The 20041-nt window shown below is 46.7% G+C and overlaps 1 protein-coding gene across 1 annotated transcript in view; it reads left to right on the top strand.

Moving 5' to 3' along the window:
• The first annotated feature begins 273 nt into the window (after positions 1-273).
• Positions 274-20041, top strand: part of SLC26A8 (solute carrier family 26 member 8) — a 3758415-nt gene continuing 3738647 nt past the window's right edge. Inside the window, exon 1 of the mRNA XM_078644342.1 lies at positions 274-478. Within this exon, the coding sequence (XP_078500468.1) occupies positions 293-478 (186 nt within the window). The 5' untranslated portion in view covers positions 274-292. The remainder of the gene's footprint in view (positions 479-20041) is intronic.

The raw sequence follows: 20041 nt of genomic DNA, 5'->3' as shown, positions 1-20041 counted from the left end.
CTCGTGTCCTCCGTTCACGATGATTTTTAAACTGTCCTGACTCCATGCCCAGTAGAAAATCTGTCAAAACTCGAAACCTAGTTGTAAAGCTGTAACTAGACTACGTCGAGAGTGCCAATACTATAAATTGATGTATTGGGTATGTTACATTGTCATTTGTAGAGAACAAATTTGATAGATAAATGTTTGTAAAAACCGTGGTTTTCTGGGAGCTGATTCTTGAAGGAGCTGTCCAGAACTTATATTCCAACCCGTTTATTTTTTGACAGGTTCATTCAGCATCCTGAATGTTATGATGTCAGAACTGTTACAAAACCTTAACACAGGACAAATGTTTAATACTACCAACCTGGACCTTAGCAGTGTGAACAGCAGTTACGCATTTTGGCTCATGAAGAATAATACGGACCACGCAATACTGCAGCAAGAAGTGATGGCTTTAACTGCATCTACCACCTTCCTCGCTGGTATTATGCAGGTGAGATTATGCAACATTAGAAAATAGGACTTTGAGATGGGTTTTGAATTGGAAGCATGAGTGCAGTGCAACAAAGGAGTGGACATTTTGTTTTATTATCATTGCTGAATTAAATGCAGAAGCAGGTTACCTATTATAGAATGAGATATTTTATAAATGTAGGTGTTTTTAACCTCCTTCCTTCCTAATCCAAGTGAATCATCTTCCATAAGTGGATGAGTTGCAATAGGATGCCGACTGCCCGAATATGTGCAGGGTCATTGGTAGGAGTGGCAGTCAGTTCCATCGATCAGTGACTGGAACTGGGAAATGGACAGATGGCCAGTGTGCCTCGTAGTTACTTTTCACCATAACGGCATAAAGAGATTATGGTCTGAGTTTTCCCCTTCTTTCATGCAATTGTCATATACTGATAGTTGAGCAGAAGCTTTATGTGCCACGTAAGTATCTACTGGTCAAACTTTCAGTGTCTAAAAGGGAAACCATAGAACTGAGGGGAAGATACAAGAGCTGGTTCAAGGATCCTTATGAGTAAGTGCTTGACATGGTAGTTGGGCTCCATAGAATTTCTCAAGTATGTTCTAACAGCAATAGTGACATGTTTGGCGGAGATTAACGTGTGATTAGTTGTCTTTTTGTCCTAATTGTGTGCTTTTGTTTCACCTTCCGCTTTTAATTTGGTTAATTTTAGTTAAGGAAGAAACATTTTCAAAAATGCTATTTTCAGTTGGTGTGCCAGCGAGTATTATTTGTAGATCCCTGCTCGTAGCCCATGTGCAGCAGGAGCCTTGCCTCTAGGGAGAGGTTTTATCATTTGAAGAATCACCTCCTTAGAGATTGGCCTAATCGGTTAGTTCTTCTAGAATATTCTAATCAGTATTCATAGAGAACTCATCTGCTTTTTTATTACAAGCTTTAAGATTCTTGGCATAGGGATGTCAATAGAGCTTGCCCGTGGTGCACCCGCCTGCCGGAATGCTAATTGAAACTCGGGCGGGCAGTGTGCAGTGGCGGTGTCACAGCCGCGGTCTGGTAGGCTCACAGAAGAGCCTAACAAGCAGACCGCCGCCGTGACAACACCTTATGCATGTTCCTGCATGTTGTGGTATGCACCATGTCATGCATTCCACACAGTGCAGGAACAGAGGTGCAAATATACAGGGCACAACATGTGCCCACCCACACACACACTTACGGGCAAATTAAACTTATGGGCAAATTCGCCGGCGGGCCTCTTATTAAGTAAGTCCCCCTTACTTGAATGTCCGCCACCCAATTCCTGGCAGGCTCAGCACCATGAGATTGGTGGTATAAATGCAACTCGGAATATGCTTGGCAGTGCAGGGGAAGGCTGGATACCTATTGTCCTGCCTTCCCGTGCTCTAGCCTGGCTCAGCAGCAGGAGGGCAGAATCGTGTTTGGTCTGAAGCATCCATGTTGTGCTGTCCAGGTATAGGAGACTGGTACCGGGAGCACTGATGGCTACCGGATGAGCTTTACAGTGCAAGGAATCATACCGCTCAATCTGTTTATGGTGTGGGGGTATGATTCCAAACATGACTGTTACTCCAGCATTGGAGCTTTCATAGATTCACATACCTGAATCATTTCCCCGTCGTTGAGACGGGATTCTCCGGTACATAAAAAAGCAAAGGTTAGCAGTATAGCTAACTGAAAAAAGGCCTAGGCCCATTTCCCTTTTGCAACCCATAACCTTCGTTATGTAAAAAAGGACCAAACTTTTCTCTTAGCCAATCAGAGCCACTCACCCTCTAGAACCCTCCTGAGAGAACCTTTTGCCCCTCAGATTTTCTACCGGCACGTTGTGCTAGAGAGTCTCCTTTTAGCTCTGCTCAAACTCTGGATTTCCAACTCTGTAGAAGCTTCTTAATCAGGCTATTTCTTGTAGATTTGAGATGGTCACCGCATAATGACGCATGGCCACTCTATGTATCGTAATGGCTGATGCCCTTACAACCTGAAAGAATGGACTCCGAAGGTTGTAGGGGTGTCCTGCTAATGCAGGGGTACCCTCACAGTTAGAACCAAGCACCCTCATTTGGGACTGAAAAGCCTGCTCTAGGGGTGACTTATAGGTTTTAAGTTCAGTGACCTTAGATATAGGGAAACCTATATCTGTCGTAAGTAGTGCTAGCACCAGCTTACAAAGGCTGCATTGGCAGGCTCTAGTTGCATCTTGAGTCGTCCTCCATGGGTGGCATAATACATGCTTCAGCCCATAAGGGACCTATGCCCTGGGTACCTCAATACCATATACTAAGGACTTATAAGGGGTACACCAGTATCCAATCTGGGATGTACGCAAGTAGGTATCATAACCAATTTAGGGGAGAAAGCACAGAGACCGGGGTCCTGATTATCTGGATTCCAGCCAGACTAGTCAAAAACAGAATAGCACTGGGCAAAAAATGGGGGTAACCATAAAAGCAGATCCTACTTTCCTACAACTCCCCCCCTCCCAAACGTAAGGAGATTAGACTAACCTTTCCCAGTTGAGTCTTCATTTTCTAAGCGGAAATATCTTGAGAGTCCATCTGCATTGACATGGTTACTCTCTGGTCTATGTTCCACAGTATAGTTAGTTCATCCCCTCTAGGTAAATGGACCACCTCAAAAGTTTGAGGTTTTCACCTTTCATCTTTTTAAGCCATAAGAGCGGCTTGTGGTCTGTCTGAACAATGAACTGAGTGCCAAACAGGTATGGCTTCCGCTTCTTCAAGGCCCAGACCACAGCAAAGGCCTCCCTCTCAATGGCTGACCAACGTTTCTCCCAGGGGGTCAACCTTCTGCTGATAGATCTCTGCATTTAGTTGTGATCACAAACCCCTACCCCTATTTTAGATTAAGCTGTCTGGACAATTCAAGTTTTGGATTGGTCAGGACTTTGCAGGATGGGATTAGTGCACATGGCCTGCTTTAGGTCATCAAATGCTTTTTGTCAGCTTACTGTCCACTAAATGTTCACAGGCATTTTCTTGGATGTAAGATATCAGGGGAGTCACTATGGACCCATATCCCTTGACAAATATTCTGTAGTACCCAGTGAGGCCCAAGAAAGCTCTGACCTGAGTCTGGGTAGTGGGAGTCCAGTCCACAATGGTCTAGCTTTTGCTCTCCAATGGTTGAACCTGGCCTCCACCTCCCAGGTGGCCCAAGTAGACAACCTTACTCTGCCCTTTCTGGCACTTAAGTGGCCTTGATAGTGAGGCCTGCTTTTTGCAGGGCCTCCTGAACATTTCTGAGGTTGACCAGGTGATCCTCTCAGGTGGAGCTAAAGACAGCAATATCATCTAGATATGCTGCACTATAGGCTTCCAGACCTGTTAGGACTTTTTTCACCAACCTCTGAAATGTGGCAGGTGCATTTTTCAGACAAAAGGGCATCATAATAAATTGATAATGCCCGCTAGGGGGTTGAAAATGCTGTTTTTTGCTTGGCATCCTAAGCAAGTCTGATTTGCCAGCAGCCAGTAGTCAGGTCAAATGTACTCAGAAACTTGGCTGAGGCCAAAGAATCTATAGGTTCATCTGCCCTTGGAATAGGATGGGCATCAGTCCTAGTAGCTGCATTGAGGCCTCTGTAGTCCACATAAAACCTCATCTCTCTTCTTCCACCCTTGGTGTGAGGTTTTCATACCAGCACTACTGGACCAGACCAAGGGCTTTCTGAAGGCTCAATGACCCCCAATTCCAGCATCGTTTGGACCTATGTCCTGATGCAATCCCTGACATGATCAGGCTGTGTGTAGATGTTATTCCTCACAAGCAGGCTGTCATGTGTGTCCTCTTCATGAGTACACCTGGTTGTTTGACTGGGTGCCTGGTAGAACTTGTATCTTTATTGATGGAGAACTTGCCTGAATTCAGCTTGCTGTTGGTCAGTGAGGTTCCTGCTTAAGGCTACGCCATCTACTGATCCATCATCAGGGTACAGAGAGAGGAGATCAGGGAGAGGGTTGCTCTCTTCCTCCTGTCCCTCATCGGTTGCCATGAGCAAGCCCATGCCAGCCCGGTCTACAAAAGGTTTCAAGCGGTTCACATGAAGTACCCTATGGGAACCTCTTGAGAACCTAGGTCCACAAAGTAGGTGACCTCACCTTTTTGTTCAAGTATAGTGTAGGGGCCACTCCACATGTCTTTGAGAGCTGCTGGGGCCACAGGCTCCAACACCCACACTTTCTGGCCTGGCTGGTAAACAGTCAAGACCGCGTTTTGGTCATGCCAAACTTTTTGGAGTTCTTGGCTGGCCTCCAGGTTTTTGCTGGCCTTCTTGGTGTAGTCAGCCATGCATGAACGCAGGCCAAGGACATAGTCTACAATGTCCTGTTTAGGAGGTCAGACAGGTTGCTCCCAGCCTTCCTTAACTAGACACAATGGACCCCTAACTGGATGTCCAAGCAGAAGCTGAAATGGGCTGTGGCCAACCCCCTTCTGAGGAAGCTGTGTAGGCAAAGAGAAGGCAGGGTAGCAAGACATCCCATTTTCGCCTCAGCTTTTCAGCGAGTCCTATAATCATGCCCTTTAGGGTATTGTTGAACCTTTCAACAAGCCCATTGCACTGTGGATGGTAGGGTGTGGCAAACTTATAGTTTATTCCACACTCTTTCCACATGGCAGTGATATAACTAGACAAGAAGTTTGTACCTCTGTCTGTTAAGGCCTCCTTAGGGAAACCCATCCTGGAAAAGATTCATAGGAGTGCCCTAGTCAAGTCAAGTCAGAGAATTTATATAGCGCACTACATACCCAGAGGGTCTCAAGGCGCTTAGGGAGGGGTGGGGGATTACTTGTCAAATATCCACGTTTTAAGTTGCTTTCTGAATGCTAGGTGGTTCTGGGTAAGGCGAAGGTAAGTGGGAAGTGAGTTCCAGGTTTTAGCTGCCAGGTAGGAGAAGGATCTACCTCCCATGGTGGTTTTGTTGATGCGAGGTACAGTGGCAAGGGCTTGGTTGGAAGATCGTAGTTGGCGGGAGGGGGTGTAGAAGGATAGTCGTGTGTTGAGGCATTCTGGTCCGATTTCGTAGAGTGCTTTGTGTGTGTGGGTTAGGAGCCGGAAAGTGATCCTCTTATTGACGGGAAGCCAGTGGAGGTTTTTCAGGTGACCAGAGATGTGTTCATTACGCGGGATGTCTAATATGATCCTGGCTGAGGCGTTTTGGATTCGTTGGAGTTTTTTCTGGAGTTTAGCGGTAGTACCGGCGTAGAGGGTGTTTCCGTAGTCCAGTCGGCTCGTGACAAGAGCGTGGGTGACCGTTTTCCTAGTTTCGGTGGGGATCCAACGAAATGTTTTTTTGAGCATGCGAAGAATGTTGAAGCAGGATGAGGAGACGGCGTTGACTTGTCTGTTCATTGAAAGTGAGGAATCCAGGATGACGCCTAGGTTCCGTGCGTGGTCTGTCGGGATGGGTGCTTTTCCAAGGGCTTCTGGCCACCAAGAGTCGTCCCATGCGGAGGGGGAGGTACCTAAGATGAGGACTTCTGTTTTATCTGAGTTCAGTTTCAGACGGCTGTGTTTCATCCATTCGGCAACTTCTTTCATTCCTTCGTGTAGGTTAGTTTTGGCGGTGCTAGGGTCATTGGTGAGTGATAGGATCAGTTGAGTGTCATCCGCGTAGGAGATGATGTTGAGGTTGTGTTGGCGGGCGATGGCCGCGAGGGGGCTCATGTATACGTTGAAAAGGGTGGGGCTGAGTGAAGATCCTTGTGGTACGCCGCAGATGACTTCAGTGGCCTCTGACTTGAATGGTGGACGGCGGACTCTCTGGGTTCTTCCGGTGAGGAACGAGGTGATCCATTCTAGTGCTTTTCCTTGGATTCCGATGGTTCTGAGGCGCTGTAGAAGGGTGCTATGGCAGACTGTGTCGAAGGCTGCAGAGAGGTCGAGGAGGATGAGGGCGACTGTGTCTCCATTGTCCAGTAGAGTTCGAATGTCGTCTGTTGCTGCGATGAGGGCTGTCTCAGTGCTGTGTTTTGCTCGGAAGCCGGACTGTGAGGAGTCGAGGGATTTGTTGGCTTCGAGGAAGGCGGCGAGCTGGTTGTTGACAGCTTTCTCGATGACTTTGGCCGGGAATGGAAGGAGCGAGATGGGGCGGTAATTTTTGAGTTCGGTGGGGTCCGCTGTGGGTTTTTTCAGAAGGGCGCTGAGTTCAGCGTGTTTCCAGCTTTCCGGGAAGGTGGCGGAGTTGAAGGAGCAGTTGATGACGTCTCGGAGGTGCGGTGCTATGATGGAGTCTGCTTTGTTGAAGATGTGGTGAGGGCATGGGTCTGTGGGGGATCCTGAGTGGATGGAGTTCATCAGGCGGATGGTGTCCTCAGTGGAGATTGGGTTCCAGTCATTAAGGATGTTCGAGGGAGGTGAAGGTTCAGCAGATGGTTGGGTGGGTTGGTCTCCGGGTTGGTTGTCGAAGCTGTTGTGGATGTCTGCAATTTTGTTGTGGAAGAATGAAGCTAGGGAGTCGCAGAGGGCTTGAGAGGGGGTGATGTCGTTGGAGTTGGCTGAGGGATTGGTAAATTCTTTGACGATGTTGAAAAGTTCCTTGCTGTTGTGGGCGTTGTTATCTAGTCGATCCTTGAAGGCGGTTTTCTTGGCCTTTCGGATCAGTTGGTGGTGTCTGCGGGTGGCGTTTTTGAAGGCGTCCTTGGTGCTGGTGGTTGGGTCTTTTTTCCAGGCCTTCTCAAGGGAGCGGCAGAGTTTCTTGGACTTCTTAAGATCATCGTTGAACCATGAGGCCTTCTTGCTGCCAAGTTTGCTTTGTCGTTTTTTCAGTGGTGCTAGGATGTCGGCGCTGTTGGATAACCATAGGGTGAGGTTGGTGGCGGCTTGGTCGGGGTTTAAGGAGTGGGCTGGGGGGTTTAGAAGAAGCGATGAGGAGATCTGGTCGATGGTGATTTTGTTCCAGTGTCTTTGCAGAGTTGGTTGGGGGTGGTTGTTGGGTTTGGGCTTGTTGTAGGTAAAGTGAACGCAGCTGTGGTCAGTCCAGAGGAGAGCCGTAGTGTGGCTGAAGGAGACATGATTGCTGGAGGTGAAGATAGGGTCGAGAGTGTGACCTGCGATGTGGGTGGGGGAAGTGACCAGTTGTTTAAGTCCGAGGTTGGCGAGGTTGTCCAAAAGGGTGGTGGAGTTGCGGTCGTTGTTCTTTTCAAGGTGAAAATTGAGGTCTCCCAGAAGGATGTAATCTTTGGAGGGGAGCGCGTGTGGAGTGATGAAGTCCGTGATGTCCTCACTAAATTGTGCGCGGGGTCCTGGTGGCCTGTAAAGGAGGGTGCCTCTGAGTGTGGTCTTGGGGTCGATGTGGATCTGGAAGTGAAGGTGTTCGGAGTTGGCGAGATTGACGTCAGAGCTGGTTGAGATGTGGATGGATTTTTTATGGACGATAGCGATTCCTCCTCCAATACAGGAGCTGATGTGGCTGTATGGGAAATTGCTTCTGGGTACTCATAGGCATGGTCCACAACCACTAGGATGTAACTGTGTGCAGATGCAGTTGGAGGGCTCAAGTGACCAACAATGTCAATCCCTACCCTTTCAAATGGTATTCCAACCACTGAGTGTAATTAAGGGGGCCTTTGTGGTACCACCTGACTTACCACTGACTTGGCAAGTGGCACAGGCGCAACAAAACTCCTTTGTGTCTTAAGACATATGGGGCCAGTGAAAATGAGGGACAAGCTTGTCCCAAGTCTTGCTTTGCCCTAAGCATCCTGCAAGAGGAATATCATGTGCCAGGGAGAGTGGGAAACCTCTGAACTTCTGTGTTATTACCAACCTCCTGATGGCACCAGGCTGGGGGTCTCTACCTTCAGAGCACAGAAGCCCTTCTTCCCAATAGATCCTGTGGGACCCACTGCTATTCCCTGCTTCATCAGCAGCAGCTTGCTGTTTGGGGAGTTCAAGAGAGAGGCAGGTCTGCTGCTCCAAACTCAAGTCTGTCCTGAAAGGGCCCCCGGCCCCCAAGAACACTGCCTGATCAGCCCCACGTTCCTCTGGAACAGTACCTTCACAGGGGCTGAGATCATCTCACTCAGGCGGTTGATCTTCACTGGGAGTTTGAGAGGTGGATAAAGCCTTAGACTTCCTGCTCCTTCTCTTGGGAGGCACCTGGTCCATTGTTCCAGGATCCAGGACCGTTTCAGTGCTGAGCTGTTAGGCCTGATCCCTGGCAGAGATACCCATCATCTCTGCATGAGCCCTGAACTCCACTTCAGCCCAGGCTGAGGTTTCTATATCATTTACCAAGAGGCAAGCTATAGGTAGGTCTGGAGATACCACAACATTTTTATGTCCAGTTACCGCTCCCCAGCTGAGGTTCACAACTGCCAAGGAATGGTCAGTCCTGACATTGCTAGCATTGGTGAATTGGTACATTTGTCCAGGGGGCACAAGTTTCTCTGTCACCATAGTGACACTTGCCCAAGTGTCCTTGTAATCTATTTCTTCTTTTCCATTTATCAAATGCTGTTGTCTGTACTTGCCCAAGTTAGTGGGACTTACCAGTAAGGTGGAAAGGTTTATGCCATCATCACAGACTAGAACAGCCTGTGCCTGTGACTAGAACAACCTGAGCTGGAGTTCTGACTAAATGAGAATCAGTCTGAGAACCCAAAGTTAACCCCACTAACCCCTTGGTTGCTGCACTACCACTTGTACTTGTGCTAAGGGGAGTAGGTGCCTTAGGGGCAGTGGTTGTAGGAGTTTCCTAGGCCTTTTGACAATCAGCATCCCTTGTCCAATGGGTCTTTACCTTACATAAATAACACCAAGGGTTCTTTTTGCCTTTCTTGGAATTTAGGGACTCACCCCCAGATGCAGGTGTTTGGGGCCCTTGTGAAGACTCTTTTTTATCTTTACCTTTGTCCCCACCCTTATTCTGGGATTTATAAGAATCTGCATTCTTCTGGTCACCTCCATTACCATGGTTCTTCTTCTTGACCCTGGTGTGAAACCATTTGTCTGCCTTCTTTTCCAAATCTTGGGGAGAGATCAGATTCCACCAGGTACTGGTGCAAACGTTGATTCTGACAGTTATTAAGAATGTGTTCCCTCATGATCAAATTGTACAATCCTTCATAGTCCTGTACCTTTGCTTTCATGAAGCCAGCCTTCCTGTGCCTTAATAACACTGTCTACAAAGTCTACCCAATCCTGGATGTGTGCCTTCTGGGTGTCTATGAACCTAATTCTATACTGTTCAGTGAATAAGCTAAACCTATCTATGAGGGCACTCTTCTGTACTGAGTAATTTTCAGCATCCTCTTATCTTGCAGTGAGATTATCTCTACCTTTGTTATCAAAGGAGAGCCACAGGATAGCTACAACGGCTCTTGATTCTGACAATCTGAACTTTGCAGGCCCTCTCCAAAGTAGTGATCCATTTATAGATATCATCCCCCTCCTGGTAAGGAGGGACTATCCTGCTCAGGTTCCTATTGTCAAAAGAAGTTTCTCTAATTCTAGGGATTCTGTTGCTGCCTCCGTGGTACTTTAGTCCCAATCTCTTCCTAGTCTTCTGCACTTCTAGGGACTCTTTGTCAAGGGCCAACTGATCACTCCGGAGCTCAAGTCTGACTTTCTCGAGTTTGAGCAGTTGGTACTCCCTTTCCGAAGAGTTGTGCCTTTTACTAGATATTTTTTAAATCGATATTACTTCCTTTAAGTCAATATTCTTGACCATGATATTCTTGCCTTCGATATTTCTGACCCACTATATTTACAACTCGATATTTGTGCAGCTCGATATTTTTGGTTCAAGTTCTGACTCTGTACCCATATGCACTATTGCGCAGGCTAGAATCATTTGAATCGCAGCCTACAATCATTTGAATCCAGGCTAGAATCATTTGAATCCTCCTGCCCATACTCTGAATTGAGATCATCAGGGTGAACCCCTGGTGCTCCCTCTTCAGGAGTATCCCCACCCACATTATCCTATTCTTGTGCCCCTCCAGATGACCATCATGTTTATGTAGCAGCTCTAAGAGCAGCTTAACGGTGGGGTTGCCACCTGTTGTTATCCTTCTAAGGCTACTCAGGGTCCTTAGTCCCTGGAAATTTAGACCACTGTACTTAGACTGGGATACACTAGTATCCCCTACCAAAGACATGGTTCTAGGTGTGGTGAGGTGTTGCACCTACCTACCCTAGTGGAAACTAAACTCTCTGATGTTGGAGAAAGAGTTGTGGTAGACCCTTAACTACCCAACACTAAGTTCAGTATAACTTACTTATTCTATGCTGTATTATATGTGCCTAATATTAGTGGTGGGTTTGCAATTTATCCACATCACGATTATCTGGTAAAACAATGCAGTTTTGAATCTAAAACGCTACACACTATTTTGAGAAGTTGGCTTGGTATATGGTACCATCTTATGTAAGTGGGCGTCCTGCACAAATCCAGACAACCCTTATGGTGATTTTAGTGGTCTTTGACAACCTTAGAAAGCTTTCTAAGTGGCAGCTATGGAGAGCAGCTGTCAGGCTTAGTCCAGAATGAGTGTAAAGCAGCTTGTGTTACCAGACGTAATCTTATAGGTATAGATTAGGTAAAAAAAAGAACCACACAGTGTAGTTACAATAATGTGTATTTATTATAAGACACTCACTAACACATAGAAATGTCTCCTACCCGGGGTTTTACATAATGCACATAAAACTTTGCAGAGAAAACAGGTAAGTACCACGAAATACACAGTGGTCGCGAGGGGGGGACCAAACCATATACTTAAACAGTGGTATGCGAACCATGACTCAATTCAAGACTCTACCCAGAAGACATAGAAGTGCCGGGGACCCAAGGAAAAGTAACAACCCAAGGTAAATAACCGGGAGCCCCACGGAGGCTGTGTGCAGAGTGGAAAAATGACCGCGGGCTCAATACAAGTCAACGGGTAAGTTGCGTTACAATTTTAAAGAAGGAGGACCTTTCCCAGTGGACTCTGAAGAAGGTTGGAGAGCCACCCCACCCGTGGATACCCTAGGAACCAGGATACCTACACCAAGGAAGCCAGGTGCATAGGTGTGAAGTGGCGTTGGAAACTGCAGTCGAACGGGGCGTGGTTTGAACGGCAGAGGTTTGAACGGTCCTGATCCCATCGCTCTGCACAACGCAGAGACATTAATGCTTCCTTCCCTACGCTCTGGAGCCTAAACACCACGATCGCACCAGGCTTCGTACCAACGTGATACAGGTCATGGATTGAGCCCACCCAGGGACGAAGGTTCACCCTAGAAACCTACTAAATTGCAGCCGGTAATTTTACCGCTATCCCTCACTTAGCGGACTCAAAATAGCAGCCTCCTAGTACTGCAACCAACATCTCCGGCGCACCACCCCGCATTACCGCAGCAAGTCTCTGACCGCGGACCAACACGCAATGAGGCACTATCTTATGATAATGCCAGTTTGCCCTAAAAAGAACACCGATTAACTCTTCAGTGGGGCCAGTGCCTTCTCCAATATCTCCCTTACAGCGGACCTAAAATGGCAACCACCCATCCATTGTTTACTTGCTGCAGATACGACGGACCACGTTCAAACTGAGACCCCTACCCATGCGGCTTCCAAGGTTGTTCGGAATATCTGTAGCCTTTTACCATCATATAACTTAACGCCTTCCCCGCTACCAGCTTTGTTACCGAGTACAGCACTGACACAATAGAGTTATTGGGAGAGGAGTTGGCCTAACAGCGAGGGCGGTCGACCTAGAATCCGGGGAACTGGGTTCGAGTCTCGGCAATGACGCTGAACATCCTGTGATTCTGGACAAATCACTTAATTTTTTTTTTTTTATTTACTTGAGTTTTATATACCGCTGGCTAGACCCGGAGGTATCAGAGCGCTATACATTAGGAGAGTTACATAGGTTACAAGTTACAACATTGTTACAGAAAGGTACATGAATTACAAGTTACATCCATTGGATCATGGTGTGTAGAAGTGTAAGGGGGTAATGTAAAAGGACGACAGGGAGGGAGATTAAGTGGAGCATAGGCACAAGGATAAACAAAGCAGACAGGGGGAGAGAGATTCAGGGGAGATAGGAAAGGAATAGCGGGGTCACTGAGACTCCAGGGCCTAGATGCTGGATCCCTTCCCAACAAGGGGAGAGGAGTGCTTTGGTCATGGGCACACGTAGAAGAATGAAGGAGGGAAGAGGAGGGGGAAGGGGTAGAAAACCCAGCGTGAACACAGTGTCTGATGTCTGGCAGGGTAGGAGACGGTGCCCAGTGATAAGGGGATCAATCCCAGTCCTCCACTATGTGTGACTCCCTTGTCACTGTGGACTCTCTCAGAAGGGTCTCTGAGACTCCACGGCAAAAATGCTGGGTCCATCCCCAACAAGGGGAGTAGGAGTGCTTTGGACAAGGGCATACTTATGGGGGCCATTTTAGGGAGTCAGTCAGGTAGGGTTACATAGGTTACAAGTTACACATTGTTACAGAAGGTACATCACATACAACTTACATCCGTTGGTTCATGGCGTGTAGAAGGGTAAGGGGGTAATGTAAAAGGGCGACAGGGAGGGAGATTAAGTGGAGCATAGGCACAAGGATAAACAAGGCAGGCAGGGGGAGAGAGATTCAGGGGAGAGAGGAAAGGGATAGGGGAGGCAAGTAAATAATGAAGGAGGGAAGAGGTGGGGGAGGGGGTAGGAGGCACAGCGAGGAGACGAGGAAGTAACTGTGTCTGAGGTCCGGCTGGTTGGGAGATGGCTAGACCTGGAGGTATCAGATCGCTTTACAAGAGGATCATTGCGTTGCAGGTTACATCAGTTACAAGAGCATAGTATAGGGACAATTCAGACGCCGCATTACCTGCCGTGAGGGGAACGGCCAACTCGCTTTGTATTTTGCTCCAGTTCACCGGCTGCTAACCACCTGAACCACGCCGTGAGGGAAACGGCCAGAAGGTCAGCGCCCATACCGCCATCCACCGCCATCCACCCGGTGCAGCAGCAGCTGGGGAACTACATCACCCAGCTGCCCCGGGGGTGGACGCGGCGGGTGTGACGACGCCCACGCGCCAGGAGGCGCCTTATCAGCAGGGAGCGCCGAAGCGCTCTTGGGACAATTCAGACGCCGCATTACCTGCCGTGAGGGGAACGGCCAACTCGCTTTGTATTTTGCTCCAGTTCACCGGCTGCTAACCACCTGAACCACGCCGTGAGGGAAACGGCCAGAAGGTCAGCGCCCATACCGCCATCCACCGCCATCCACCCGGTGCAGCAGCAGCTGGGGAACTACATCACCCAGCTGCCCCGGGGGTGGACGCGGCGGGTGTGACGACGCCCACGCGCCAGGAGGCGCCTTATCAGCAGGGAGCGCCGAAGCGCTCTTGGGACAATTCAGACGCCGCATTACCTGCCGTGAGGGGAACGGCCAACTCGCTTTGTATTTTGCTCCAGTTCACCGGCTGCTAACCACCTGAACCACGCCGTGAGGGAAACGGCCAGAAGGTCAGCGCCCATACCGCCATCCACCGCCATCCACCCGGTGCAGCAGCAGCTGGGGAACTACATCACCCAGCTGCCCCGGGGGTGGACGCGGCGGGTGTGACGACGCCCACGCGCCAGGAGGCGCCTTATCAGCAGGGAACGCCTCTCGCACACGCGAGTCGCGCGCGGGAGAAGCCCGGGACAAGGGCGGGACAGTCTTAGACAGTCCTAGACTGGCCGGGACTGGACTGGACCAGGTTATTAACATCTTCAGAACCGTGAGTTTTCTGCCTGTTCTCTTGGCCATTGCACGGCCAGCTTTTGTCCATTTTACTTGCATCGCTCTATGTGTGTTGAACAATGTCCAAACAGAAAATACCCACCACTCCTGCCAACACTATGGACAATTACCTGGTACACAGAGTGGCAAAAATAAACAGTGACCGGAGGTCCTCTTTGGGTCTGAGTGACTCTTCCCCCTGCTCCCAAAGCGAAGCTTTGGACCTTATTGACTTGGATTTAGAGGCAGTGAATACAACAGTTACTGAAAACGCCAGAAATGATGATGATAGTTCAGTGTTAAATCCTCCTATAAGTGTTTTACATCTTGATACAAATGTTGATTTATTAACGGGGGAGGAGCTACATAGGTCCTGTATTGATCTAGAGGTGGTTGAAGAGAGTGCCTCTTCGCCAATGCCAGTTCCGGCTCCAAGAGTAGTCAAACGACCCTCCAAGGTCCCCCCGAAAAGGCTAGGTCTACGGTCTAATAGCAAAAAACCTGCAACCCCCCCTAAAATTAAACACAAAAATACTACTGATGAAATAAGGGAGGAAAGGAGTAACACAATAAACTTTGAAGAGCTGTTGTCAAATAAGTTTATGGCTATGTTAGAAGCTAAGTTATCCTGTATAATCAAGCCTCTTATATCCAAAGTAGATCATTTGTCTGACAAAGTTCATAAGTTGGAGGCACTTTTAAAAATTACGAATGATAATGTGGATGAACTCCCTAATGTAATTATGAACAAGTTAGACGAAAAGCTGGTGAACATGACTGATACCCCACAACCAACACCTATCCCTATTGGGATAAGTATACCCAGTGTTGAAAATAATGATGGTAAACTTCCAGTTCCTGTACCTTTGATAACCCAAGGGGATGCTTTTACACCCAATCCCCATTTAGAACTAAACCCCGTAGAACTGATTGTGGAAGCTTCCCCACTGGTTTTAGTATTGGCTAATGTCCCACCACTCGAAAAAGACCAGTCTGAAACCCCTGATTTTCTCCTAAATAAATCCTTGCAGTGGTTAGGAAACAACATGCAAATATCTCCATGGGGTAGAGAAAAGTTGTCCGATGACCTCCTAACAGCAAGAAGAGTAAAGTGGATAGGGACAAAACCAAATAAATTTCCTGGGGATTGCGTGGTATTGAATCTTAAGGGCCCCGATGTATTATCAGACATTCTGCTTAATATCTTTCCACCCCAGCGTAGAAGGGCAGAAATAGTTCCATTGACGTTGGACTTTTTTTACAGTAGAAGAGGCCTAGTGGCAAAGCCCAGCATCCTAAGGACAAAGTGGTCAGCAGTGGGAACTAGTAGGGTCAGGGGCGAACAACATATTCATGATTGGGGGATAAATTTAGAAAATCGCTACTCGGCTTTATCCAACTTAAACGAATGTGATTGACTCACTAGCCGAGAAACCCCATTGTCGCAAAAGCACCGAAATAGAGGAAATATGACATGTACTCTTCTGGTAAATCAGAATATGGATATAGAGAGACTATCTCATATGGCACATGGAAACCCTGTCCCCACGGTACATAAATTAGTTACTGAGGGTACCGCTTGCATTGCAGAGGTGATAGAGCCTATGGCTACATCAACGGAGGGCAAAATACTAATAGCAGATAGCCAATTAATAACCCGGAAATCTGAAAATGGGCAGTTATTGTTCCAACAGGACTCTGTCTTGCTTTCCCTCGTATCTTGGAATATAGCAGGCATAGCAAGCAAGGCACCCACACTGGAATGGGCCGATTACATTGATCATCATGATATAATCATGTTGCAAGAAACATGGTCTCTTACTCCAACCTTTAGAGAGGGGTTTCTTAACTTTTACATCCCGGCAACTAAAAACCGGCTGGGACGCCTCTCTGGAGGTTTGCTAATTTGGATAAGGCAGTCCCTGAATTGTACCATAAAACAACTATCCATACCATCCAATGATATTATGGCACTCAACATTAAATGGGATAATGGCCAAGAGATTATCCTGTATAATGTTTACGCTAGAGGAGTGTCTAGCGGCAAAACCTCTAATACTGTCACATTCTTAGAGCAAAACATCGAAATGTCCTCGCCACAAAAACAAATCATAGTGGGAGGGGATTTTAATGTCACTTTCGAGCCTCTGGGAGAAGAGGACGGGGCATTGTCTGAGGAAGAGGATGATAAGTGGGGAATACCGCAGCTGGAACTGCCTGCCATTAAAAAATGGAGTAACGTGGCAATCCAGATAAAAAGTCTCTGCTTAGCTAGAGGCCTGAGAGCGACAAATGGTCGCTCGCCTTCCGATCAAAAAGGACACAACACGTTTGACAATGGCCGATCATCTAGCAGAATTGACTATATACTTCTAGACGTAAGGATCTGGAGTAAAATGCTAGATATGGTTGTAGAAGACAGACTAGAAAGTGATCATAATCCCCTGCGATTGACATTTTATTCCCACTATGAGTCTATGGTACAAATTAATAATATTGGATTATTGACGCAGGACATAGTATGCGCGAATAACCTACGTAACCTTAAGTGGAGTAAGCTCGCAGAGGATGTAGCACAACTAGAGGTATTAAAGAAATTGGTAGCCGATGAAGTAAAAATCATCGAGTCGTACCAAGGGACGCCCAAATTTCAAGAGCATGTGATGGAGGCTCATGACAAACTTTTTTCTAAAATACAAAGTTTCTTTATTAAAAAAGCGGTTCTTGATAAAGCGGGGAAAAGTCACCCAGTACAAGGCTGGTATGACAAGAGTTGTAGGGCGGCACGTCACAATTTGAGCCTGGAATTGAAAGCAGGTAATGCAATAGCAATTAGGAGGGCGAGAGATGCATATAGGCAAACCCAAAAACTGGCCAGGAAACGCTGGGACGAAGAAGGCTGGCAAGAACTGAAGGAGGCATGTGCAGCCAAGGATTCAAGGCGTTTTTGGACTATAGTAAAGTGGGAGAGGGGAGGAATAGCAGCCCAGCCACATAATAATGTTCCCATAAACCAATGGATAGAGTTTTTTAAACCACAGTATGCCCGTAATCATGCATACATTTTTGACCAAACACCCCCACTTACTTTCTTTAAAACTCCAATATTCAACGAGAAGGATGTTAGCATCTCGTTGGATTGTATAGCGGGGGGGAAAGCCCCAGGCATGGACGGTATTCCAGCCGATGTATTTTTGTCGGACCGGATTGCCTGGAGTTCATATTTTAAAATGTTGGCAAATGCTGTGGCGATGGGAGGGGAAGTCCCCCCGTCATGGAAGGGAGCAGAAATAATCCCCATATTTAAAAAAGGTGATAAAACATTAGCCCAAAATTACAGACCCATCAGTCTAATAGACACAGCACAAAAACTCATGGGGCGCTTAGTTCAGAATAAGCTGCAGCAATGGATCGATGAGAAGAATATATTGTCCCCCTATCAGGCAGGGTTTCGGCCATTGACCAGTAGTGTTGACCAGGTCCTTTACTTTCTGACCATTTATTGGAGAAATGTCACGCTAAAAAAGGGTACGTTGTATGCAGTCTTTGTAGACTTAAAAGCAGCTTTCGACTTAGTCCCCAGAGAAAAACTGTGGCAGACGCTGGCTGATGTAGGTTTGAGCCAAGAACTCCTTACACTCCTAGTTCGCCTCCATGACAATAACTTTGCTAGAATAAGATGGGGTAAGCAAGGAGAAGTTACAGATTCCTTTCCAGTAGAACGAGGAGTAAGGCAAGGGTGTGTCCTTGCACCCACACTATTTTCAATTTATATAAACGGTATTGTCGCCCATTTAATGAAAACCCCATGTGATGCTCCAGTCATAGCAGGCTCCCACGTCCCTGTTTTAATGTTTGCGGACGACACGCTTTTACTTTCACGCACACCAAGCGGTCTCCAAGAAGTGGTTGATGCCTTTGGTGAATACTGTGATAGTAGGGGCCTTGAACTGAATACTACAAAAACAAAATTCATGTGCCTAAACTACCAGTCCTCATTCAAAGGCGTAATTAATTATAAAGGAACCCCTCTAGAGAAAGTGGATGCCTTTACTTATTTAGGCATCACTCTCCAGGGAAACATGAGGTGGAAATCGCATATTAATAAGACACTATTGAAGTTTAACCAGCTTACTGGTGCAGTGACCCTAAAACATCGCAAATCACTAACTAAGCCGGTTAAATGTGCATTAGAAATATATAACATGAAAGTATTAGGCGCCTGCTTATATGGATCCGAATTATGGGGGTTTTCAAACTTGGGAGAGCTGGGTCGTGCGGAAAACAGATTTTTACGAGGGCTTGTTATGGCCCCCCAAAGCACACCTGTAATTCCGCTAAAGCTGGACCTGGGCAGAAAAAATATTGAGGACATAGCCAGACTTCGGCCACTCCTTTATTGGAGACGTCTGATGGTTACTCCAGAACTGAACCATTATGCTGCAGCTCTGGAAGATGTGGTCGAGTTTGACCGCTTTCATAGTATTGAATGGCTGAAGGAACTGCGGGGGCTTCTCGTACTGCTAAAATTGGAACACCTTTGGGGCAACCATGATGTGGCTAGCTTTCCTACAAAAGCGAAATTGAAAGACCTATACTGGGAGATGGTCTACGTAACAATGTTCTGTAAAGGTTCCCAATCAAAACTGACTAATCGCTTCTGTGATATCAAAATGTATCCAGCTTGTGAAACATATTGGGACATAATAGAACGACCATATGACAGGAAATTATATTTTCAATTTCGTATAGGAACATTACCAGTGAATGCATTTAAAAAACATTGGTCTCCATTGTGGGATGACCATTGCTTCCACTGTAAAGATCAAATAGAGCACATTTCTCACCTGTTGTTCTGTTATCCTTTATATGCTAGCCCTAGGCGTAAATGGTTAAAGCCAGTATGTCTAAATATTGGCACCCGCAGTCAAAGGACAGCTCTTAGAATACTTGAATCCGATTGTTCCACACCATTGGTTGTTGCCGTAGCTAAATTTCTTGCCTGGGCGTGGACAATCCGCACACGCACTTTAAAGTCACATGTAAATGACATAGTGTCGCCCTAATCTATTTAGTCTATTGCATGAATTGTTCCAAAATATTTTATTAGAAATAATTCGATTTTTATTGTATTTTTAATGTATAATATTCGACTGTCACTGTTTAATACGTGTTTTAGAAGTATTTTTAAAAATATAGTATTTATTGTAATAGGGTTAGGTTGGATGCTTTTATGACAAATGTCGAATAAAGCTTTGAAATTTGATTTGAAAAGAGCATAGTATGGTACAGTAAACAAAAACAATGTTGAGTGAGTTTGTAGGACGGGGGAGCCATAGCAGGGAGACGAGTCTGAGTGTGCAGAGTTAGATTTGGTAATACAGCGAGTGTCGAAGGACAGCTTTGACTGCTGCTTGTCAGTTTTACCCATTGTCTCACCAGGTAGGAATATTATATTTTAGAAATTAATTTCTGGTTGCTGTATTTCAGTGCTCAAGGGAAGCCCGTGTGCCAGTGCTGGGTATAGTGCCAGAAAGCAGTTGAGGATCGTAGGATTGTTATTCTTAACAATACTTCTTACTGAGCAATAGTGCCTGGTGTGGGTGAATGTTTCTAGATTATAGTGTGAGTGTTCTTTCCCTTCTCAGCACTTTACACATGTAGCTTTACATTGCCATTTGCCTGCTGATTTGCGCTGTAGATAAATCCATATATGTTTAACGTCCCTTATTAGCCGCCTCAAGAGATGTTCAGATCCGGCCAACCACTGCATGCGCTATTGCATGTGCGTTCTTCGCTTAGTATTATTTTTTTGTGTCTGACCTGAT

Source organism: Lissotriton helveticus, chromosome 5_1 (assembly GCF_964261635.1).
Source record: "Lissotriton helveticus chromosome 5_1, aLisHel1.1, whole genome shotgun sequence".
NCBI lineage: Eukaryota > Metazoa > Chordata > Amphibia > Caudata > Salamandridae > Lissotriton > Lissotriton helveticus.
This window is presented reverse-complemented; position numbering and strand designations above follow the sequence as displayed.